The following is a 26,340-nucleotide window of genomic DNA, read 5'->3' as shown; positions in this document are numbered from 1 at the left end:
TATGTGCATGCTATACAGATAATATATATCGCAATTTTAGAACAAAGATAGATAAAAAAATGTTGTGGTTATCATTTTTTTAAAGTGTCTTATTTAGTCACCAATTTAATAAAAAGAAACGATTTGGTCATTTATATTATCAGCCTGTCTGTTTTAATTATTAAATTGTTAACCCTTGTTAACTTGCTGATGATATAAATTAAAAAATATTAATTTTAAATTTAACCCATAAACTTTCAAAAGTATTTTTTCCATCATTTTTATAAAAAAAAACAAAACTCAAAACCTTTTTATTTCTCTAAGAAATATCTCTCTTTTCTAACGTTAACTTTCATCTTTGTTGCCATCATCGTCACCTCCAGTTGTCTCTGTTCGAGCTCTATTTATTTAAGTAATAGGGTTTAGGGTTTCCCCCCCTCCTGCCCAAGAACAAAAGCAAAATCCACCGAGAGATGCTTGAATTTTTTTTTTCCAGCTGTTGTCCATTGCATAAGGGACTTTAGCAAAGTTTATTTCGAAGGCCACTGAAGCTGCTGTAGAATGGGTCCAAATGCTGGAATGAAGGTATATATATGCACGAACCAAATGATCTCAATAATAAATATATTGTTGTTATTTCTTGAGGTATTGAGTTCGAGCACAATGAATGTTAAAGGTGTGAGCGTTCAATGTCAAATGATTGAGAGTTATCTTTAAATTAATAATAATAATAATAAAAAGTATATCATATGACCTTCTCCACTCCACTAATATTTGATATTCAATTAGCTACCATTTTGCCTAGGAACGGAAGTATGATATCATGTCAGAGAGAATGAACTTTTAAAATTTTAGAGACGAAACTAAATTATCAACTGAAAATACAAAGAAATTATCTATAATATATATTAATTTAAAAATTTTAGGAGAAACGATTGTCTCCAACTACCTTCTTTGATCCATCCATGATTTTACCTCATAATAACATGAACTTCAATTGAATTTCTTTCCTAGTCCAAGATCACTATGTTTCTGAGGACTTGTATTCTTTAAAGTGGGTTTGGTATGTCTGTGTTAGAATGTAAGTTTTTGGGTATTTTTTTTTACTGTATTAGAATATAATTCTTTTATTGAGCAACATTTGATTTTTAAAATTAACTCCTTTTTCTTAACTGGTTACATCATTAAGTTGATGGGTGTTAACAGATCAGTGATTAAAATATAACAGACTGATAATATAAATGATAAAATCTATTTTTTTTAAAAATTGATGACTAAAATAATATAAACTAAAAAGAAAATGAACCACATGTGTAGTTTACCCAAAATTAAACCCTTTCATTAATGGAAATAATAGTTAACCGGTAACAAGGATAAGGGACGAGACCAATTGATTCTTTTTGTTCACAAGTGCTCAATTGAATACACATTAGAATAAGTGTCCAATTAAAGTACCAAATATGTAATATTTATCAAATTTAGATATTAAATTAGAACAAAAATATAAATATTTTATTTAGAAAAGTGAAAATTCAGATATAAAAGTGACAAAGAAAACACAAATATCACATTAAAAAAGTTTCAAATTCATATTCTAAATGATTTATTAAAGAGAAAAAAAAACTATAGTTGAATCTTATATTATCCTGAGTTAGTGTATGCTCATAATTTTTCTTAACCTATTGATAATGTATTTATACTCTACAAATATAATTATTCAAACATACATCTTTTAAGAAGAATAATAATCTTTTTTACCTATAAAATCATTTAATAAATTCTATAGAAAATTACTCTTAAAATGTACAATACTTTATAGAAAAGGTGTCTAAAATCAAAGTATAATTATATTATGAACTCGGCCTCAGTAATTAAAGAATTGTTGTTTTTTCTAGAAGTTCTAGGTTCGAGCAACTGCATCTGCAGGGTGTGTATGCATTATCAATAATTAATAAAGATTTTAAATACCTTATAATCACCTAAACTATTAAAAAAAATTATCCTACCATAATGGCTTTAACTTATCCAAAATCTATTTAAATTATCGTTTAAGTAAGGTATCGAATTCAAGTTCTTGTGTATGTAGAAATTCTTACTGGGAGACTCACTTACCAAAACTAGGTATGCAACAAGGGTCGGATCAATCCGAAATAATCATATAAAATTTTGAAACTAGGAGAGCAAAAAAAATAAAAAATTCATATGCAACCAAAACAAAAAAGGACCTATTTCAATTATGCAATAAGATTTGGCTTTTATACAATATTAAGACTCCACAAGATTAAGAATAAAAGCTCTAATCTTATCTATCAAGCGATTTTCAATAATAAAAAGATATTATTTTCTTTAAATATTTTAGGTACTTTGTAACTGTTTTAGACTATTCAAAATTATAACAATATATAATGAAATTAAAGAAAGCTCTCATTTTTTTTAAATATTTGAGGAGATAAAATAATTAAAGTCAATATTAACCAGGGTAAAGTATATAAACAATCATTCGACTATAATATATTATTTTGTTGAGTTTTTCGACTATTAAAAATTATAAAATGGTCTATCGATTATAGAGAGTTGCTTTGTTATGTCTCCCGACTATTAAAAGTTACGTCATGGTCACCTAATTATTTATTATGTTTTAAATTCGTCATTTTCCTTTAAAAAATTAGCTGCAATATGAGTTAGACGTTAAACTACTGACTGAGATATGATAAAATTTGATCTCTTTGAAACTACTATCTCAATCAACACATAATGTTAAGATCAGGCAACTGTTAATTTTTTAACGTAAAATGACGAGTCAGGAATATAATTAACAGTCGAATTATCATTTTTAACTTTTAATAATTGAATGACTTAACAAAAGTAACTCTCTCTATAATCGATGAATTATTTTATAACTTTTTAATAATTAAATTATTCAACAAAGCGACATCTTGAAGAGAGCATTTATATACTCTACCCTATTAACAAAATAAAATAAAGCAATTGAATCATGACAAGTTCATTATTTTTTTCAGTTAATAAATATAATTGGAAAAATAAAAGTAAAATTTAAAAAACTAAAAGTTAAAATGATGTTTTAAAAACAAAACCCGAGGGATAAAAATGTCATCGGGGCAATTAGAAAGAAGTTCTTATGAGTTAAAAAAAAGTTACCAGAAGGTGTTTTTGGTCATTGCATAAAGAAGTTTCTGATTCTTTGCACAATTTCCCTGTGAGAGTATGGCACTATTTAACTGCATTCCCTTCACAAAAACAAACCCAAAACAAAACAAAACACCGAGAAAGAGAGAGAGATTAAAGGTTGACGGCCGGCCGGCGATGGAATCATGGTGAAAGTTTCCGCCGCTCATCTTGCGTACTCTCTCAGTGATTTCTCTTCTTCTATACGTCTCTCTCAGTTCAGGTTCTTTGCCTTCAAGTTTTAGTCAGTTTTCACTCAACATTTGGCGAGTTAGCATCGCTTCTTTGAAATCTCAATGCTTTCTTCTTTCTTCTCTTCTTCAATGATTTTGTAATTTAATCCTTGATTTTTCTTTTTTAATGTTTCTCATTAGCCAAATTCGATTGTCTCTGTGTCATCTTTTCCGTACATTTCTTTCTTTGTTATTTGCAGATTTTTATTTAGATCTTATATGTAGTTTTTTCGTGTTGATTTCTATTTTCTTGAACAAAGAAAGAAAAGAAGATGAAGAGTTTTTTCTTTCCTTTTTTTTATAAATTAAAATTGTACACTTTTTTATCTCTAGCAGCATGTAATTTCTTTACTAATGTTTCTATTTTGATTCTTAAATCATGCAGTTCTTTCAACGACTTATATTGAAGTGTAGCTTTTTTTTTTTTGCTACGAATACATTGGCTGTTGCTATAGAGTGAAGGGTTACTTCACTTGCATCACCTTCGTCTTCCATACCCTTGTTACGGCTGACAAGTTGGACACTTCGGTTCAGACTCAGATGGCTGATGCTGTTTCCAATGGTGTATGCAATGGTGAGTACCGCGCTAGAACACGGCGTGTTTTTGTTCAGACAGAAACTGGTTGTGTCTTGGGATTAGAATTGGATCGAAATGATAATGCTCACACTGTTAAAAGGAAGTTACAGATTGCCTTCAATGTTCCTACTGATGAGAGCTCTTTAACATTTGGTGATCTTACTTTAAGCAATGATCTTAGTGCCATTCAGAACGATTCGCCGCTTCTTCTTACTCGAAATGTGATGCATAGGAGTTCATCGACTCCGTGTCTCTCTGGGAAGAATCTTCAGCAGAGAGATCGGGGTAGTCTGATTGAGATATTAGGGTGCTCAAAGCGTTTTAGTGGAGCTATTGGGCTTGTGAAGGAAATTGTTAAGGCAATCAAGAATGGTGTTGATCCGATCACTGTGAATAGTGGGCTAGGTGGTGCTTATTACTTTAGAAATATCAAGGGAGAGAACATTGCGATAGTGAAGCCGACAGACGAGGAACCTTTTGCGCCTAATAACCCGAAAGGCTTCATAGGGAAAGCTCTTGGACAACCTGGCCTGAAACATTCAGTGAGAGTTGGAGAAACGGGATTTCGAGAAGTAGCTGCATACCTTTTAGATTATGATCACTTTGCCAATGTGCCTCCAACTGTTCTTGTGAAGGTTACTCACTCGGTCTTTAATGTAAACGATGTCATGAATGGGAACAAGTTTCAAAACGCGAAGAAGGTCAGCAAGATCGCATCGCTGCAGCAGTTCATTGCTCATGATTACGATGCTAGTGACCATGGATCCTCGAGCTTTCCGGTTGATGCTATACATAGAATAGGAATATTGGATGTTAGGATCCTTAACACTGACAGGCATGGTGGGAACCTTTTGGTTAGGAAACTTGGTGGAGTTGGGGGCTTTGGCAAAGTGGATCTCATTCCCATAGATCATGGCCTTTGCTTGCCTGAGAGCTTGGAGGACCCATATTTTGAGTGGATCCATTGGCCTCAGGCATCGATTCCTTTTTCTGAGGAGGAACTTGAGTATATAAAGAATATTGATCCAATTCGTGACTGTAATATGCTGCGGGCAGAGTTGCCTATGATTCGAGAGGCATGCCTCCGCATTTTGGTTCTCTGCTCGATATTCCTTCAGGAAGCTGCTGCATTTGGATTGTGTCTTGCTGAAATTGGTGAAATGATGAGCAGGCAGTTCAATGTCCAACAAGAAGAACCAAGTGAACTTGAGGTCATATGCCTTGAGGCAAAAGAACACTTGAGGGAGATCGACTTGTCATTCTTTGAGGCTGATGAAAGAGATGATGAGTTTCAGTTTGACATGGACTGTGAGACAGCACAGTTTAATGTGGCCCCTAATATGTCTGGAAAGTCGTCTGTTAAAGCATCCCTTCATTACGAGTTTGGAAGTGTGAATGACCAAAGCTTTCTAGCTCAAGTAGATGAGACCGTTGAAGAATCTGAAATACGAGTTGATGAGGATCGATTTCGCACTGCTTCAAGGTCGTTTCCCTCCTTGAAAAAAGTAAACTTGGGTGAGAAAGGCTTCCACTACCATGGTGGAAAACCAGAAGGGAATTATACAATGGGTTACTCTTACTCATTTAGGATGAGTAGAAGTGCCAATGAGCAACTTCCTACATCGATAAGCTTCGTAAAGTTTGTTGACTTGAATGAGGAGGAATGGAATCTCTTTATTGTGAAGTTCAAAGAGCTTCTTTACCCTGCTTTTGCCAATCACCGGTCTCGAACAATTGGACATAGACAAAGGCTTGGTACTTCGTGCCAGTTTTGAGTTAGTTAACTATCCTGTTAATGTGGATTTGCAGGTCTGAAGAATAAGATTCTGGTGCTGGAAATCTGTTTTCTTTTCTTTTTCTTTTTTTGAATCGGTCTTCTTTCTGGAAATATAGGTCCGGAAGAAGAAATCATCGATGTTAAGAATAGTCTATGTTGTAAATATACCAGGGATCAGAGTTTAAGCAATCAGATTAGTCAAGCAAATGAACAAAAAGATCACATCAAGGTTATATCTTTAATTGATATGTTCTGATTCTCGGAATTTCCTCATGGACTGAAGCTTGTAATGATGTGATTCAATACAAGAATTATCGAATAATTTGCTGTGAACGATCTCTAGCTATTTTGTCGATTTCTAGTTTGTGATCGCAGGTCTCCAATCTCCCATCAAGGTGTAATTTGGATCTAAAGTTGAACCCAGAGCTTTTGGAGCCGAAAACCATCACCTCTTACATCTGAAGTTCGTAATGATGTGATTCAATGCAAGAACTACAAACTATCCCTTGTTTCTTACATCTGTAGTTTGTGGTTGCCAGGTCGAACGTCTCGATATAGTTTGGTTCAAAAGTAGAAATCGGGAGCTTGGATACATCATTGCTGGTGAGATTGCGGTTTGGTTAGTGTTCTAACTACATGCTTACTTCATGGCCATGACGTTGGCTTGACTTTTAGAAGAATTCCCCAATAAGTTCAGGGATGCTGACATTTTCCCCACATTTGGTGTAAGGTCTCAACATACAATGAGACCAGTTTTTTTTTTTTTTTTTTTTTTTTTGTGTTTTCTAAGCGATAGAGACAATGCAGCAAACATAACATGATTCTAAGACACATTTTCTTTATAAAAAAAAGACACTTTAGGTTAGTTGGACTCGGTATAAGTTATGTTGTATTGATACGGATATGAAGACGGATATGGGGACAGGAAACAACAATTCTTAAAATTATAGTGTACGGGGACGGTAGGGTGTGACATATAATAAAAATTAAATTATAAAAAAAATAAAAAATCATAAATAAAGTTAATATTTCACAGAAAATTAGAAAATAAAATCAATAAGTAAATATTAAAAAATAAAATTCATAACGTAAATACTTTATAGAAAATTTAAAGCCCTAAGATATGGGAATTTTGGCCTAAATCTCTAAATTATTTATGTGACCAATTTGTAATTAATGTAAAGCATTTAACCTGTTTTCTAAACCCTAAAATATTTGAGGATTAACTCTGAGGTTATACCATTTTTATTATAATCACAAATCCATTGCTTTGTTTTATCGTTTATCCGCGTCTCTCTATTTTTTTTCCTTCGATGATTAAAGAATCTTCGCCGGTCATCCCATTAACCCATATCTCGTTGTGCCACTATCATCCTTAGGTCGTCGATCCTCTTCCAAAAACTTTCATGTTGTGACCCTAACCCTCGTCGTCGATGTGGGTTGTGTTGATACGAAACCCGCGAGCTTTGGCTCTCAATCTCTGCCGTTGTGGGTCAATTTGGCCACCTGAGAACGCATGTGATAGTCACATATCGTCCTCAAAACGTTCTCGGGTAAGCATCGAAACGTCCCCAAGTTGTACTTCGTCACGTGACACGTCCCCGGTATGTATCTGTGTCGTCCCCGTGTTGGGGACGTATTGAGTACTGAAACGTGGGAACCAGTACCATCCCCGTGCTTCATAGGGTATAAGTGTCAAATACGAGTACGTTCAATTTTATGTCAACATTTAAAAGTTTTTGAAGGATTAAATCCTCGTATTCTTAATCGGTTATGTGTCCGGTACTGTGAGAAAGGAGACATGATGGCCGGATGGTGAACGAGGGCGATGAACAGCTGTCGCTTTGTTATAGGCTTGGGGGGTTTTGTTAATTAGAGAATACTACTAAGAAAGAATTTACTGAAAAAAAGGTTAACTAACCCGTTACAAGTATAAGCCTTATATATAGCCTAATATATAGGTGGTTTATTCGGTTAAAACCGAACCGAACCGAATTATTTATAATCGAATTAATCGAATTTTTTTTTCTTTAACTGTTAATCGAACCGAATTTTTTTCGAAAATATTAACCGAATCGAATAAATTTCGGTTAATTCTCGAATTAACCGATTTTTTTTTAAATTTTCTAATTTATATAAAAATTAAATGTTTTTTAATTCAAAAAAAAAGTTTATAATTAATTTAAATAATATATAATTATAAAATAAAAATTTCAGATAAAATTTTTAATTAATTAATATTGATTTAGGTTTAAAAGTTATTGGATCTTAAATTATTAATTGGGTTTTAAATGGTTTGGGCTGAGCCCATATGTTATATATAATATTTTTTAATTAAAAAACAATTTACAATTAATTTAAATAATATATAATTATAAAATAAAAAATTTATATAAATTTTTTAATTAATTAATATTGATTTAGGTTTAAAAGTTATTGGATCTTAAATTATTAATTGAGTTTTAAATGGTTTGGAATGAGCCCATATGTTATATATAATATGTATAATATTTTTTAATTAAAAAAACAATTTACAATTAATTTAAATAATATATAATTATAAAATAAAAAATTTATATAATTTTTTTAATTAATTAATATTGATTTAAGTTTAAAAGTTATTGGATCTTAAATTATTAATTGGGTTTTAAATGGTTTGGGATGAGCCCATATGTTATATATAATATATATAATATTTTTTAATTAAAAAAACAATTTACAATTAATTTAAATAATATATAATTATAAAATAAAAAATTTATATAATTTTTTTAATTAATTAATATTGATTTAAGTTTAAAAGTTATTGGATCTTAAATTATTAATTGAGTTTTAAATGGTTTGGGATGAGCCTATATGTTATATATAATATATTTAAAATTTAATTTCGGTTAATTAATCGAATTAACCGAATTCTAAAAATTTTCTTAACTGTTAACCGACCGAACTAATTCGATAACCGAACTAATTCGATTCGATCGATTAACCGAATTAGTTAGGTTATTTGAATACCCCTACCAATATCTATCAATATGCTAACTCACCTAACAACCATTAACAAATTCTTAACAATCTTATAACTCTTTGTTTCGTTTAACAGGTACAAATATTTAAAGAAAAATAAAGAGTTGGGAGCTACACAAGTGACTCGTAATCTGGCAAGCAAACCTCTCCTTTGATGAACCACCAACACAAAATCATTTCCAGTTGGAACATAAGTGACCCGTAAATATTTTTACATCATGAATGAGTCTTAGATATAATGTGTGTAATATGAATATCATTTTACCTTTATATATATATATAAATATATATATAATACTCTTAGGTGTTGGATATATATATTAAATAAATAAATAATCGAATATTGTAGATCATACCGACATCACGAAAAGTTATTCTAGGTTAATGTAGAGAAGGGAAAGAATGAAGAAAATAGTAAAAGTAGTTGCCTCACAGCGATTCTAACACGTTAAGGATAAAAAAGAATGACAAAAAGTCTTCAACAATTGTCTTCTCCAGTGGTGCAATCGTCAATGGCATTTACTTGAGTGCACTTTCCTGTTGTGGTAAATGAACTTCTCCGCTAACAAGTTACCTCAAAATGTCAACTTTTGGTTGAAATCAACGTGCATTAATTCTATAATATAGACACGATACGAGAACTAAAGTTTTAAAATATTATGTGTATGTTGGTACGAGGTGATTATAAGATAATATCTATTCGGAATCTTTTTAACCTATTGACAACACATTATTCGAACCCAAAACCTCTAAGAATAATAACTTTTTGCTTTTACTACTAAGACCATTTGATGAGATATTTATATGTTTAATTTAAAACTTATTTTCATGTATTGGAATATATTATATTCTCATTTCTATGTTTAAATTAAATGAGTATGTGATATAAGAGTAATTGACTAAAAAGTATTGCATTTAAAAAGTGGTATAGTCTTGATCTTAAATAAGCATAAATAAAACCATCGTCGTCGGTTTTTATTTTTCTGTATTTTGACGATGAACTCTCAATCACCCTTGTAGTATATGTTCTAAGTAATCTCAATCATTTGACGATGAACGCTCAATCACCCTTGCAATCGCTGATGCTCGAACCCATGACTTCTAAGAACAATAATGATTCTTTTAACCACTACGGTAAGTCGGTTCGTGCATGCTCATTGTATAATTGAATATAAATATAAAAATATAATCTTATAAATATATAAAAATTTTAGAAAAATAGAATATAATCACAAAAAATATCATCCAAATCAAATAAATGATTTCCAAATTTGGATAGAAACAATCACGTCTCTAATCTCTTACGCATATATTTGTGAAAAAAGGTATAAACTGAGAATGGTTATGAATATGGAAATATAGATGCCCATTTAAGTAAAAGGCTGAGTGGAGAATACAAGGGGCTAACCCCCAAATGTATATATTTCTTTGCTATTTTTAGTCTGTTAAACATTATAGCCGAAAGTTATTTTCATGAATAAATATTCTTTGCTACCATCAAAATTTCAACTTCTATAATTGGTATAATTAACAAATACGTATATACGAGTATGAGTATAATCAAATGATTTTACAAAATCAATAAACCAACCCCTATAAGCATCATTAATGAATTACAAGACAGTGAAGGAAGTTGCTTGCACTACAAGAAACCCCCTGCTTGATTTGCTAGATCCTCGGCTATAAAACTTTGAAACCATCTTCAAGCTTTTTCTCTCGACCGCCTTAGATATTCGATCCGTATGGAAGTTCCCGGTTTCGATGTTCATCGCGAACATCAACCCCATGGAAGCCTCATTCAAAGCTTCTTTGCTGTCTGTCCTTCACAGAAAACGTTAACAACCTCTGCAGCAACTGACTTCGATATGGAGTCATGGGATGGAAACTCGTCATCTCCTCAACACCCTGATTCCGGCATTTTCTCCAACAGGTTCTCGCCCAACACTCAAATCCATCTTTTCTCGCCCAACGCATCGTCTCCGAGCAACGAAGACGAGGCAAGAGTGTGTCAGCAGAGCATCGTCTTCGATGAGAAGAGGCTGAGGAGAATGATATCGAACAGGGAATCCGCGAGGAGATCGAGGATGAGAAAGAAGCAGCAGATTGAAGAGCTTCAATCACAGGTTAATCAACTTCAAACTGTTAATCGTCAGCTTTCGCAAAAGGTGATCAATCTGTTGGAGAACAACCATGAGATTCTCCAAGAGAATACTCAGCTCAAAGAGAAAGTTTCTACCCTTCACGTGGTGCTTTCTGATGTGTTTGCGCCTCTCAGGAATTCAAATGATTCCTCCATGAAACCTAAATCAGATTCTTAGAGATGCTAATATAAGTATCATCTAATTCGGGGTATACATATACATATACAAAACGAGTTTTTAAGGTTAAAATGGATGACAAACTGGCTTTGCAGCTGTCCCATGGTTATGGTTTGCTTTTGCCAATATAACTTAAATGTATAGAAATCATTACAGGCCTCAATGGATTACTGGCATAAGATATATATGTATATATAGTTTGATACATGTAATAAAGTCTTGACTGAGACAGCATATTAATATTGTCAAGGTTTACAGAGTTAATCAGGATTTTACTCCATTAAAGCAAATGTTCAACTATGATGGCTTCAGGATTTCTGGTTTTCACACACCTCTTGTTTTATTTTTTTCCTTGAAAAGAAAAGCAAGCCCCTTGTTCAATTTCTCCCTGAAAAAGCTGTCTTCCTACTATGGAAGCTGCTACTCCTAGTCCAAACCCAGATTTATTGAAAAATTGATCAGTTATCACCCTAGGCGGTCATTGAACCATACAAAAATCAGTGTAGATGATAGTGTTAGAAGATAATCTCAAAAGGTTTATCTCTTCTTAAATAATAAAGTGGACAAGTAGATACTCTGTTTCCCTTTTTGTTTTTTTTCCTGAATTCGCTTTTTTTGTTGTTGCTGAAATCAGATAAAAAGGATAAACAAAATATCTACTTGTCCACTTTTATCTTCAGGAAGAGATGTAGACTTTTTGAGAGTATGCTCAAACACTGTGCCATCTGCAATGAATCATACATGGTTTTGTGACAGCTTAGAGAGTAATAGTGGATCAATTTTTCTATAAATCTCGAATTCGGATGAGGAGCATTAGCTTCCATAGTGTATACATGAGTTACTTTCTGAAAGAACTTAAACAAGAATCTGCTTCTGAATTGAAAGCTTTTAAGTTTCTGTTACTTTTGGGATAGTACATATGCATGCTCATGTTATGATTTCTGCATGGGGTTAGTTGGACCACCTCTTGTACATGCTCACAATATGCTTCAAGTTTCAAGGGTTCACTATTCTAAGAAACAAGCCTAATGCTTTATTCTGGTTAGGTGCTAGTCAATTCTTACTGCTTATTAGGGGTGTTCACTTATTGATTTTAACCGAATTAATGGATCGAATCTAATTAGTTCAGTTAAATGATCGGCCACCAGAATTGATTCAGTCGGTTAATAGTTAATTTTTTTCAATAGTTGATTAACGGTTAAAAAAATTCGATTAATATAATTTTTAAAATATTAGTTAAATCAATAACCGAATCAACCGTATTGAATACCCCTACTACTTGTTTAATCGAAGAGTTCCATTTGGAAATTAGAATTCTTCAGTTTTGATGAGCTTGAAACCATGGTACTAAAAATTAAAACTAATTTATATTTAATATATAATATAATTCTTTTATTTAATATAATCTTTAAAAATAAAAAAAATTTAATGACCATTACGACGTAGGCACCTAAAAATGTAAGGTTAGAAATATTATGCACCTATTTTGAACGAAAAATTCTTTAGAAACCTAAACTATTTAAATTTAAATTTTTGCACTAAAACTAATTTAATTTAAATTTTATAATTATTTATTTAAAATATTTTATTTTAAAATGTAGTAATGTTAATATATTTTATTTCATTAATCATGGAATTTTATCAAAAGCTTAATATTAATACATTTTCTTTTCTTTCATTAATAATTTTCATGATAATTTTTTTTAAAATCGAATAAGAAGTTTTATATATGTCGAGGTATAGGTCAAATAAGGATACTTAATTTAGGGCAAGATCGATCAACTAGTGAAGTAAATAAAATCTATTCTCGAAAAATGTTCGTTGGACTTTATTTTTCAAGGAGGGATCTTTTCATAGTGCGTCGAAAAAGACGACCGAATGATATAATGTCTTCTACATGCATGAAGATTAAAAGATGTTGTATCGTCTGATCGTTTTTGTGAAGACGTCATGTCGTCCGATCGTTTTCTTCAATCATTATAGAAACCATCTTATTTCAAAAAATAATATGAGGAAGCCAACATGTGATAATCTTTTTTTCCAATTCATTTATTGGGCGATTTTGTCCTTAATTTAGCTATGAGTAAATATATAATATTAATTTTTTATAAATTTACTCACTGAACTTTACTTTCTCCCCTATTTCACTCCTTATATTTTTTATTTTTTTTTTCAATTTAATTACTGAACTTTGACATTGGTCCTGTCTTTGTCACTCATTCGTTAAATAATTAACAACGTTATGACATGACACATAACATCAAAACGATGTGGTTTTGAAAAAACTAAAATTCTACCGAAACATCATCGTTTTGCATCTATATAAAAACTCAAATATTCCTTCATTTTTCTTTTTCTTCTCTTCTTCTTCTTTATATTTCTTCCATTTTCTTTCAATATGCTTGAATTCTAACCACCGTTCTCGCGGTCATCCACCACACTGGTCATCGTCGGTCGTCGTTGACCGTGACCAATAAGTCCGTAAATTTTTCACCAAACTCGTTTTATCCTCTTGAATGCAAATCAAGTGTCCATCTTACCTAAAAATCCCTTAAGTTTCATGAATCTAGCGTTAAATACTTTGAGTTTTTATTCTTTGGTCTCTACCGTTTGTCGTTCTCACTTCTCTTTTATACATACATTGCGTCCTCTCTTCTTCTCTATTCTCAGCTCTGTCTTGCTTTGCTTTACTACATTTTTTATTTGCTATGAGAAACTCCAAGCTCTCGCCAATGACGGATCAAATAGCTATCTTCCCATCTACTCTATTGAAAGACGAGCTCGACATTGTGAAGATGGTGTTTACATAGGGTGCTTTCCGAATGGCAAGAAACAGTAACAATGGAGGTTTCAGTTGAAGATAGACGATGACGGTGGAAGGGTGGGATTGTAATTTGGGGTTAGGGTTTAGGAGTAAAATTTAAGATTTTTTATTTTAAATATCATATATATTATAATTAAATATTAATAAAAGTACATACAATCACTATATACTAATAAAATAAGCCGCACCATCGAGCTGTCAGTAAAAAATTAGATGAACGATAAAAAAATTTAATGCGTAAAATTCAGTGATTAAATTAAAAATATAACAAGTGAGGTAAGAAATAAAATAGAATGAAAACAGGGATTACAAATAGCGCCAACCATGTGAGAGTGATTGTAATAATTGAAGTGTAATAGCATTATTATTGCTCCGTTGGAACTTAGAGATACATAATATAATAATAACTTGGCCAAAATACGTGTATAAGATAATATTGAGAAGTAAAGTCATGAAAGCAACCCTAAATTCAGTTGTATATGCCGGTTGACTTGCTTTATGGATATCATTATTTTCTTCGCCACCTTTATAGTTTACTATGGGTACTCTAATTCATATACAGCTGGGAAATTCTGTGGATGCACTAAATTATGTTCCATTGTATTTCCCCCTCTAAACAGTGATGTTTTCAATTTCTTGTGCACTCACGTTTAGTATTCTAAACCATCTGTGACACATTCTATTCTTCTTTAAATTTTACTATATGTAATTATTTTTAAATTTACTTTCATTTAATTTTAACCATATTTTTGCTCTCCTTCCTTTTTTTTTCTTTAGAGTTTATACCGTTTTCTATATATTAGATCAATTTTTTCTTCTTGGATTTTGTTTAGTCGACAACGAACACTGGATTTGATGTTGGTTTCCGACTGTCGATTCTCTTCTCTCTTTGTTTTTTTTTTAGTTTTTTTAATAAGAATCTCCCTCTGTGAGATGTTTATCTCTGTCTTTATGTGCATTTTTTTTTGTCTTTGCGAGGCATTTTTCTTTGACTTTGTAACACGTTTTTATTTGCCTTTGTGACACGTTTTTCACTTTTTTTCGATCGTTTGACCGTTCTTTTTATTTGATTTTTTAAGGGATGGATTTGACGAAACCACGACTGATCAAGATGGTGTTTATTTGTAATCCAGTTGATCTTCCCAACTATGGACTCTCAGATTGAATTGGCTATGCGATTTTGCGTTCGTTGATAGTTTCTCACGACGGTCAACTCTAATTTGTGATTCTCAGTGATCTTTTAATAGCTTAATCCACTCTCGTGGTTCGCTTGCCGATGCAATATGATTTGCTTTTATATATTTTTGTTCGAGTCTTTTGATTGGTTTTTAACCTTTTCCATGTATGTCCTTATATGATCTAAAGTGACTATTTTTAATGTTAAAAGAAAATATCCAAATTAATGTATTTAGTTTACGATGATAGTTGTAAACTCTTATTGTAATTTTGGATATTCACTTTTTAATAATACCAACAACTTCTATTCAATATATATATAATATTAATTTAATCATATTTTATAATACTTAATATTAAATATAATTGACTCATATATATTAATTAATTATATTTTATTGTGTAATCTTCATAAATTGAATATCTATTGTCACTATTCCATTTATCGGAGTCTTCGGAGGAATTCTGTCACCGAAACCTCTAGAGGAAATAGAAGTCTCTAGAGTTTTATGTCCTTTGACTAACTACAAACTCTTGACACGATTATTGACAAACTCACATGATTTATCAGAATCAAATTTATTATCTAACAATCATATTTATTTACACAGCTAGTCTATTGATAATCAGCATAACCTTAGATATGACATTAACACCAGAGATGATTATATAAGACCTCATATATGATTAGAGAAAAGATTATTTTTCTCTCTCTGGCACTCCTTTCTCAGTTTTTTATTATTCAAATTTTTCTCAGCTCACAACTTGTTATTTCATTCATGAAATTAACGGTTATAACTCTCTCCATTGAAATTATAAAAAATAATTGTTTATTATAGTCACAACCCACTTTTTTTTAATCTAATATATATATTTATATTTGTAACTTATAACATATATTGATTAATCCACCACGAAAAATATAAAAAGTTAGAACAAGCAAAGTCGCAATTTGCAAAGTGATTGTTTGACAGAGTAGTTGGGAAGTAACATGCGGTTGAGTTGGCAAAGCATACACGCGTTACTCTTCCATATTGTTTATTCAGTTCACTGTACCTTCACGTTATCCGCCGCTTTTACGTACTATCAAATTTTTACAATAAACTTCATGTTATTTCTACAAAAACTAGTGACATAAAATAAGAAAATATTAACTAGAGATCTTAAGATTTAGGTTTAAAAGAATAATTAAATTGCATAAATCATATAGTTATTGTGAGTTTTTTTTTATCTCGAGTCTGTTCTTATTATATAAATAATTATCAAAGTGTATAGGTTAATCAAAGCTTTTAATGATTATTGCGTGCTTCAGTGAGCCAAGCAACATAGGCCACCTATATGAATGTAAAGTGAGGTTGCTTCAAGAAGATTATTGGACATAATTCTTTTAAATTCTTGCAGAACCAGACTATGTCCATGGCTTTAAGGACATACCCATGAGAACTAAATTCTTGTCATAGAGATAATTGTGTTAAATATGTTATTGTTTACATAAACGACGGAACAATTCAAATATATCACGTTTACTGATTAGCCAGTAAAGTAAACACACTATCATAATAGAAGGTTCAAAAGAGGACCCCTACCTATCCTATTCAACTATTGATCATAGAGGCTATCACCTCACCGAGTCAAAATGTTTTAATAAAATCATTAATTTCAATCATGTGAGGATTGTTGGAAAAAGAGTGAACTTTAATGATGAATTTAATGTTTAAATTAAATTCATGTTTATTTTGAATATTACAAATTAAAATATATTTTTAATTTGAATATTAGTAGGATAATTATTCTTTGAGTATGTCAAATTAAAATATATTACCTATTTAATTTGGAATATTAAAGATAATTATATCCTTTTGAATATTTTAAATTACAATAATATATATTTAAGTTTGAATAGTAAAATATGACTTTATCTTTTGAAGATTTCAAATTAAAATATATTATTATCTGTTTAAATTTGAATATTAAAAGATATTTAGTTGGAGTAAATCTTTCTTGAAAATCTCTATAAATACTGAGTTAACCTGTTAGGTTATCTGAGAATTTCATAACAAGATATCTCAAAATTCAAGATATTTTTTTTCTTGAAAAATGTATTCTTTCCTTAGTTTTTCGGTGATAGTCAAAGGCAATGATAGTAAGTGATCTCTACTGTTGTATTACTATAGCTGACATTCAGTTGTTATATCTTAGGAGACATACGACCAACGATCTCGAGCACCAAAAGAGTGACCGAAAATCTGTTTTAAGAAAATTGTGTAGCGACATACTTCAAATGTTTCCGATCGAAAGATCAATTAAGAAATAGTATTTCCTTTCAAGTTATTTTTATTTATTATTAAAAAGTTTAATTAAGTTGTTTATCTTCTCAGGTGATATATAGTATCGGATGTCATAATTCTTATAATCCAAGACAAGACAAGTAAACTCATTCTTTATCATTAATTTTTATAATGATAATTATTATTATCATTTTATTTTTTATATTATTCTCGGAATTAATGATTTTTTCAAACAATTAATATTTAATTTATTAATAATATTTAAAAGTATATACTAATATATAAAGTATTAATAAGAAATCCAAAAGAATTTCCATGTGCAATCATTTGCACAACTCTTGAAAAACTACTAAACATTTTTGTCATTAAGTTGGCAAGAGAACGTGAGAATATAATATTTCTCTGAAAGGTTGGCATTTATCGACCGCCAGACAGAGTGTATTGTTCAACGCTGCAAGAGGCTAATATTCTCTTCTATAAATGCTTAATACCACAAACACAAACAAAACATTCATTCAAAGCAGCATAAAAAAAGTTGTAACATCATGGCAAACAGAAGCAAAATCGTTGTCTCTTTGCTTCTTCTTCTCCCTCTCCTCTTTACTACCATTTCTGCTCAGACCCCTAAACTAACACCAAACTTCTACAGTACAACATGTCCCAATGTTGAGTCGATTGTCCGGTCTGCGGTCCAACAGAAGTTCCAGCAAACCTTCGTGACTGCTCCCGCAACTCTCGGCTTTTCTTTCATGATTGCTTTGTTCGTGTAAGTGAATTTATAACTTAAAATGGTATCGATCGATTGCAGATGTAATAAATGTTATTATTGTAATGAAATGTTACTTTTTATATATATAGGGATGTGATGCTTCGGTATTGCTGGCATCGGCGAATGGTAAAGCGGAGAAGGATCATCCGGACGATATATCCCTAGCCGGAGATGGATTCGACACGGTGATCAAAGCAAAGGCGGCTGTTGATAGTAATCCTCAGTGTAGCAACAAAGTTTCTTGTGCAGACATCTTAGCTCTTGCCACTAGAGAAGTCGTACAATTGGTATCTCATTTCATACAATTCTTTCCACATATTTATTAGTTTATTATCAAAACTAATATTTGTGAAATCAAGAAAATCGAAACCATTAATTAATTAATATATATTATTCAGACTGGAGGACCGTTTTATACGGTGGAATTGGGAAGACGTGACGGCAGGATATCCACAATAGCCAGTGTTCAAAGGCAGCTTCCTCATCCTAGTTTCAACCTAGACCAGCTCAATACCATGTTTGCCAGGCACGGTCTCTCTCAGACCGATATGATCGCATTGTCGGGTGCACACCTTAGGATTCGCCCATTGCGGCAAATTCTCCAAGAGGATCTACAACTTCAGCCCCAGAAGCCCTGTGGACCCAACACTCAACTTCCAATACGCCATGCAGCTTAGACAAATGTGCCCGAGAAATGTCGACCCCAGCATCGCCATCAACATGGATCCGAACACGCCTCGAACATTCGACAACGTCTACTACAAGAATCTTCAGCAAGGCATGGGTCTGTTCACCTCGGATCAAGTACTGTTTTCGGACCCGAGGTCGAGAAACACCGTCAACCTTTTCGCATCCAGCAATGCGGCTTTCAACCAGGCTTTCGTGGCTGCCATGACCAAGCTAGGCCGCGTAGGTCTGACAGGGAATCAAGGTGAAATTCGACGGGATTGCACTCGACCAAACTAACCATTACCACTACCTCTTGCCTTTTCTTTCGAGGTTTTTAAATTATATTTTTTTTTCTTTTTTGAGAATGGCGAGTTTGCAACAATAATAAATAAGACTCGCATGTTTAGTTTGCCGCTCTGCTAATAATAAAAACAAATTGATCGGTTCATACCTTTGCAATAAATATTATTTAGTCATCATTCTTTCATCTTATCTTCTTTTGTAAGAGCCGATCACTGTTCATCAGTAAACAATTTACTTTTATGAATTCAAATTATTCTCTCACGCACTCATGTACTCTTCTTCTTTATTAATTACCTTTGATGGTTAACTATCAATTTATAGGCCTCTACTAAAGAATTGATTAGAGTTAAATTCTCTTATTAATAACCTTTTTCCTTATTTTTTAATTATAAATTACCTTTGTCCTTATTTTTTAATTTTTTAAATTTTTTTGTCAAACTGAACCAACGGAAGGAAAAATAACAAATATGTTATCAATTATTTTACTTTTTTTCCCAATGCAAAAATTATTTTAAAATGTAACGGTTAATAAAAAGAAAAAGAAAAAAATAAACATTAACTTAACATATTTGTTACATTTTTATTTAATAATTTTAAAAATATTTAAAAAAAAATAGATGATGCACGCAACACTCAATCCTCAATTTTCACTATAAACAGATATAAAAAAAGCTTTTTAACTTTCATTACATTGACATATATTTTAAATATTTAACCATATTAATTTCGTCTTGTTTATGTCTATTTATAAGTAAAATCCAGTAATTATATAACCTTTGCATGGATAAAGTGACAAAGTCATATACATGAAAGGATGTCAAATAGCAGCTGTCTATTTTAAAAAATTATATATAAGTTTTATGTAAAATAATACTAAAAGAAATTTACACCGCTTAAAAAATATTATTTATTAATTTTATAAAATTAATATTATATTTTAAATTTTATGACTCCGTATTCGAATAAAGTTACAAAATCCTCAGGATAATTTATGTCTTTTGTACAGACAAATCAATAAATAATTTTCACATCACAATGTATAATTTTTGCAAGTAGAAAGTTACGAATCCTCATCAAATAATCTCTAACTACTAAATGTGAGACCTTATTCTTTATTTATAACCTATTACCATATCAACAAAAATCTATAATTACCAAGAAATCTTATTTATTCAATGAGATTTCTCACATTAAATAAACTTAATCAACAAATAATATTTTGAGAATAAAACTATATTGTATTAGAATCTTAAAATTTTCCTACAAAAATTTGGATCAATTTCTAATTAAATTAGATTTTATGGTACGTTTTAGGTTTATCTTAGTGCTAATTAAATAAATTCACATTAATTAGTCAGTAGGATAACATCAATCTCAAATGGTTGTTAAATTTTAATGGAAAAAAATGAGTTTGTCACACATGAATAATCGGATGACCATTTTATAATTTTTAATAGTCGGAAGACTCTAAAAAGTAACACCTTATAATTGGGATCATTTGTGTACTTTGCTCCTTATTTTATCATCTCTTTCAACTGCTGTGATGATTAAAGGAAACACCTTTCAACTTTTTTTTTTAATCTATAAACATTCCATAAGAAGCTTGAGGGTAATTTTCAGACAAGAGAAGAAGAAAGAAGAGAGCAAAATGTCTAATTCAGGACAGGAATCTCCTGAAAGAGCGAGCACTGTCAATCTTCTAAGCCAGTGCTTGATAGAAGAAATGGATCTTGGGGATTTCAGCGTTGGAATCCCTGATGATGCTAAAGGTACCCTTTTTTTTTCTTTTTGATTTGTAAAATTGTTAGCTTTTGTTTGGGTTTCTTTGTGTAGTGTTGTCGGATAAGGTCAAAGTTTTTTCTGTTTTTTTGTTTCTTTCATGTAGGTGTTTTTAGAAAGAAAATTTCACATATTTGGTGATATGTTTGAAGGACAAGAAGCCAAAACAATCAACTTTTTGGCCGACATGGCTGATTCTTCATAGAGTTCAAGGCCAAATGTTGGGGCATCTACATCAGATGTGAAATCTTCAGGTTTCTTCCCAGGTAGCTTTGGTTCCAAGGAAGACAACATTGACAGGACAGCTCTAAGGCCTATGGTAGCAAATCCAACTAAATTCAAACAAAAAAGTTCAGTACCATAAGAAAAAGAAAGGACAATTCGAATTTGAAATGTTAAGGTTATGTAAAAAAAGAAGAGAGAATTATAAAAAAAATGTTAAATTACATCTTACTAACAAATGAGTCATAAAGATAATGAATGGATCCTTAAAATTATCAATTGTCGTAGATGTGCCACTTGGTCGTTGAATATCAGAGGAACTTTCTATATGAAATATTTTATTCATTAAAAATATTAATTTGAGAGAGTTGCAATCAAGTCATTGATTGATCAACAATGTGTCGTATGTCACTATCGATTATCATCGGTTGTCCTATAGGATGATTGATGTACGTCAAGTTTTACTTCATTTTCTTCGTTTAATTCATTATATTAAATTCTCAAAAATCTCTCTCAAAAGTCATAATATCACTCAAAATTTTCAAACTTATTGAGTCCAAAGTTACACAATTCATTGTCAAATGAATCTTGTCTCATATATGTTATTCCTCTCATTAACGAAAGTCTCTCCACCATTCAAATCATAGGATTGAGCCTTGATTTTTAAGAAACTCAAAAACTGAAAATGTATTTTTTTATTAATGAATGATTTGTTTGTGATTTTTTGAAATTGAATGATCTATTTGTAATTATTAATAATTGGATGATTATGATGTAATTTATCCGAAGAAAATTATTAAAAATTGTAAACTAACGGTACCTCGTAAGATTGCTTTTATTTTTAAAGGTCTGACAACACGTTATTCGTAATCCTTTGTAACTATAATTTATCAAAAAGGGTGAATTATCATAATGGTCACTTATGTTTTATAAATGTTTGGTTACTAAATTTTGGAAAAAAGTAACATTTTTATTATTTACATCATTGATTTATAATATTTTGGTCACTAAGACGTTGAATGCCGTTAGTTTGATGACATGAAACATTAGTAAAAGAGGTTAATTTTTAATTTGACCCATGAACTTTAGATAAAACGATGTAAATTAGTAAGTGATCAAATGAAAAAAAATAAAGATTTATGAAAAAATTGGATATTTCGATAGTTTAGCCCAAAAACAGTAGGATAAAGTAAATTTAGAAAGAGAAAAATCAAATTTACTTCGAAGGATGTGTGCAGCAAGAACTATCGTCTTCTGCCAGTCTAATGGTAACTCTTCCAGTGGCAAGGCTACTTCTTGCTTTCCGCATACAGCTGGAGGCTGCGATTCACCATCATTCTTGCCATTTAAAATTTTTAAGGGAGCATGATCGGTTCACCATCAATTTGTAATTAATGCTTCATACACAGTATTTTATAATGCAGGATCCCTTCCAGCTATAAAATACAGCAGTCTTTAAGACCAAGTTGAATAAATATATGCACTCCAAGCATATCAAATAATACATGAGATCAAAGCCTTCCTTTTTCAGTCTTTGGGCTTTTCATCATTTATGTAAGCCATCTTGATTGAATCATGTATTGTTTTATGCTTTTGTATTTTTGGCCATTGTTTCTTCCACCATCTGTACCTACATTTGAGGATAGAAGAACAATTTTTTTATTTCTCTTAACAACTAGAACTGAAATGAAACCGAGTGTGGAAATCAGCCAGATTATCTGACGCTTATGTTTTCCCCAGCCGATAATGAGAAAGAATGAAGACTCAATTGGCAGAAGATAGAGGTCTACTTGAAACCACCATAGAAATGAAGACCAACAACGAGGTAATACGTATGTTGATTCCTTTATTTTCTTTTCATCATCCTATAAACTAATGAGTAGGCAAGTCTAGATACAATAAGACAAACTGCAAACAAAGAAAAGAAAAAGCCCCCAGAGCTTATTAGGCTGAGGCAAACACACTTCCATCTCATTAGCCAAATTATATACATATAAGCAAGTCACGTAGTACAGAGATAAATGCTTCATTTCAATCTTTGGACCTTTACTCCCTTGATGTTAGCAATCATTGTCAAATCTCGTATTTTTTTTTGTGTTCTTGTGATTTTACTCTCTCCTTTCTTTTCTTTTCCATCCATACATGGTATTAAAGATATAAAAACTTCTTTCCTTGTGACATCTATGATTGGAATTATACAGAGTGGAAACATCAGCCATATTATGCTTCATTTCAATGAGGAAGATATGATGACTCCGTTGGCAGAAGATAATGATCTACTTGAAACCACAATAGAATATAAGGACCAACAACAAGGTAATATAACTTTTTATCCATTTCCCCCCTTTAATATATCTTCTATTATAAGAGCATTTGTGACATCAAACTAACGAGCAGGCAACCGTAACTACAATAGTACAAACTTTAAGCAGTTGAAAAAAAAATAACCTGTAGAGCAGATTAAGCTGTGGCAAACACCCTTTCATCTTGCTGACCAAATTATATGCATACATGTATAGAAAAGTGAGAGGCTTATGAAATGACCCCATTAATTTATTGACAGTCTCTATTTATAGAGGTAAAAATTAGGGCCGTAAATGAGCCGAGTCGAGCTCGAGTATTACTGAGCTCGACTCAACTCGAAAACTCTAAAAGAGAGCTCGACTCGGCTAGAAAACCCACGAGCCTAAAATTTTGAAGCTCGACTCGAACTCGAAATCATGAACTGATGCTAGAAAAAAAATCTTAAACTTAACTCGGTTGAAGTTCAAACTCAAACTTTAAGTGTGAAATCCTTATGCTACATTATTTTAAAAAAAAACAACACATAAATGTTAATATTGTGAGTTGTATATAAGTCTGGGCAGATTTGGTGTGTTATTTGTAGATAACTTCTAGTTAGTTAGGATTAGATATTATCTTTAATTTGAAATTTAAATACTGTATAGTTTGTTACGCACCTAAGTAGGAGTAAAACTCTAGGATCTAACATTTAAAGAGGTTATACTTTGTAAATAGAGTGATGAAATATACTATGAAAACATACCTGGTTTTCAACAGTTTCTACAAATATTATTAGTAATTTAATTTAAAAATAAAATAAAATTTCAATATATTATTTTTTCGAATTGTTCGCGAGCTTTTCGAGTTGAGTGTCAAGTAACTTGTTTCGGCTTTGATTGAATCAATCGTTGACCGAATCACTCTCGAGTAGCTCACAATTTGTCTCGTCTCATTTACAGCCCCAATAAAGATATATGGTTACATCCAAAGATCCAAATAGAAATTAAAAAACTAATTAAAAATCCTAAGATGAAATGACTCCATCGATTTATTGATACAAACTAATTCAAAGTTCTATCATAGTATAAAAATGAGATCAAACCAATTAGGGAAGTCCTACTAAAAGGTAGCCAAGTATGGACAGACTATACAACTGTAAAGAAAGATCCCCCAAATCATATTAAGCTTTGGCAAACACACTCCATCTTATTGATAAAATTGCACGCATAATTTCACTCCGAGCAAGTCACATAATGAATGAGATCAAAGCCTTCTTTTCATTGTTTAGACACTTTCCCCATGGATATAACCAATCAAAGTCGAATCATGTATCTTTCCTTGTATCTTATGATCTTATTGTTTTCTATCCATACATAAAATTGAGGATAGAACTACTTTTTTCGCTTTTTCCTTTTTTTGGTTATAATGGAAACAGAACAGAGTGTGTAAATTTGCCTTGTGATCTGATGTGTATCTTTTTCCCTTATAGATAATGAGGAAGATGAGATGACCCGATTGGTCAAAGACAAACACCTACTTGAAACCCCCATAGAAAATGAAGGCCAACATGTCTAATATTAACATATGTGTGAAATTAAACTAATGCGTATGCAAGCTCAGCTACAAATAGCACAAATTGTATTAGTAGACAAAAACTATGATTCAAACTCTCGTGTCATGTCATCTATCTCACTTTATCTGGCGAATAACACAAATGCAGGTAAACTGTTAATGATTCTGGCAGTGAAAACAGTTGACTTAGTACGTGGATATTCAAAGATGAAAGTTTGAAGTTCAAAACAGGAAGAGCGTCAAGGCCAACATACAATCAATTCTTATTTATTTCCATATTGGAAGCTCTTTTACCAAATAATTTATGATTCAAACTCTCATGTCATCTATCTCGCTTTTTCTGTCTTAGCGAATCGTCAAGCGAAGAGAAGCAAAATTATGTGCATGAATTCCACCTCATTGTCCTCTTCTTCTCTAACTGATACATGTTTCCGCAAGGCTCTAACTCGAACTCTGGCGCTGGTCAAAGCTCCAATTGTAACTCCTGCTAGTTTTGTTCCTTCGCAACCACAGGGTTTGACTCGAGACTTTACAAAACCTAATTTGTTTAGCTCCAACTCTAGAAATACCGAGTTGGAGTTTGCAGAGGAAAGCTTCAGCATGTCGTCGAACTCTTCGTTTATGTCATATGTCAAACCTGAGGAGAGTATCGGTTCAAACTCTATGCAAGATTCTTCTCTATTCTTGAAGCCAGCGCCTCCTGTTTCAGCTGGAAAAGGAGTACTATCCTCACTTACGTTCAAGAAGAGGTAATGCCACCATTTCCCTGATCTTTTAAAATCTCTATGGCGTATTTAGCAGTCAGCTTATTTTCGAATTTTAAATAATTTAGGTTCACTATGAAAGTCATAAAAGCAGGATAAGTCGAGTAGAGTTCCGTAAGAATCAGCAAAACCGAATTTGAGCTTTTTATTTCATATTTTAGGAAACAGAGTGAAAAGGTGATCAGAGTTCCAGCAATCAGTGCAAGGCTCGCCGATGTTCCGCCAGATGAGTTTTGTTGGAGGAAGTTAGGGCAAAAGCCGATCAAGGGCTCACCATACCCACGGTAACTACCGTAGTCCTGATAATCTTTTCAGCCTCTTATCACTAAATCATCGAACCAGGTGACGCATCATAGATTTCTAGGATAAGTGGTGATTTGAGTTTCTGTTGACATTTTTGTATAGGGGATATTACAAGTGCAGTATCATCAGTGGGTGCCCTGCCACAAACAAGTGGAGCGAGACATGGATGATCCATCTGATAAGATAGCAGTTGAGCTATCTAAGAAAACAATAAATGAACTGAAATCTTTGTAATTCTTTATTAACAAGAAGCTAATCTCTCTTGAGTTAGAGAACAGCTATTTATACAAGCAA

At 31.8% G+C, this 26,340-nt stretch overlaps 3 protein-coding genes and 1 pseudogene across 3 annotated transcripts; all 4 read left to right on the top strand.

Annotated features, from left to right (window-relative positions):
* Window positions 1-3,608: 3,608 nt before the first annotated feature.
* On the top strand, window positions 3,609-5,946 carry LOC120155054 (phosphatidylinositol 4-kinase gamma 7-like). Its single transcript, XM_039166638.1, has one exon. The coding sequence runs from the start codon at window positions 3,939-3,941 to the stop codon at window positions 5,748-5,750; it is 1,812 nt and encodes a 603-aa protein (XP_039022569.1). The 5' UTR covers window positions 3,609-3,938; the 3' UTR covers window positions 5,751-5,946.
* A 4,560-nt stretch (window positions 5,947-10,506) lies between these two features.
* Window positions 10,507-11,170, top strand: LOC120155055 (basic leucine zipper 43-like). The gene has a single exon (XM_039166639.1). It carries the CDS (start codon window positions 10,519-10,521, stop codon window positions 11,092-11,094), a length of 576 nt encoding a protein of 191 aa, XP_039022570.1. The 5' UTR covers window positions 10,507-10,518; the 3' UTR covers window positions 11,095-11,170.
* A 6,677-nt stretch (window positions 11,171-17,847) lies between these two features.
* On the top strand, window positions 17,848-19,166 carry LOC120155059 (annotated as a pseudogene).
* Window positions 19,167-22,868: 3,702 nt separating this feature from the next.
* LOC120155063 (probable WRKY transcription factor 17) lies at window positions 22,869-26,233 on the top strand. The gene is made up of 6 exons (XM_039166642.1): window positions 22,869-22,949; window positions 23,326-23,440; window positions 24,909-24,977; window positions 25,326-25,728; window positions 25,905-26,027; window positions 26,149-26,233. The coding sequence occupies exons 1-6, from the start codon at window positions 22,881-22,883 to the stop codon at window positions 26,231-26,233; spliced, it is 864 nt and encodes a 287-aa protein (XP_039022573.1). The 5' UTR covers window positions 22,869-22,880.
* Window positions 26,234-26,340: the final 107 nt, after the last annotated feature.

This window comes from Hibiscus syriacus, unplaced genomic scaffold (assembly GCF_006381635.1).
Source record: "Hibiscus syriacus cultivar Baekdansim isolate YM2019G1 unplaced genomic scaffold, ASM638163v2 tig00111161_pilon, whole genome shotgun sequence".
Taxonomy (NCBI): domain Eukaryota; kingdom Viridiplantae; phylum Streptophyta; class Magnoliopsida; order Malvales; family Malvaceae; genus Hibiscus; species Hibiscus syriacus.
Note: the sequence above shows the minus strand (reverse complement) of the source record. Positions and strands in the feature narration are given on the sequence as shown.

Coding starts and splice junctions, on each gene's coding strand:
- LOC120155054 (XM_039166638.1), top strand. CDS start 3,939: ATGGCTGATGCTGTTTCCAATGGTGTATGCAATGGTGAGTACCGCGCT.
- LOC120155055 (XM_039166639.1), top strand. CDS start 10,519: ATGGAAGTTCCCGGTTTCGATGTTCATCGCGAACATCAACCCCATGGA.
- LOC120155063 (XM_039166642.1), top strand. CDS start 22,881: ATGAAGACTCAATTGGCAGAAGATAGAGGTCTACTTGAAACCACCATA. Junction 22,950..23,325: donor AAATGAAGACCAACAACGAG/GTAATACGTATG, acceptor GGAATTATACAG/AGTGGAAACATCAGCCATAT. Junction 23,441..24,908: donor ATATAAGGACCAACAACAAG/GTAATATAACTT, acceptor ATAATGAGGAAG/ATGAGATGACCCGATTGGTC.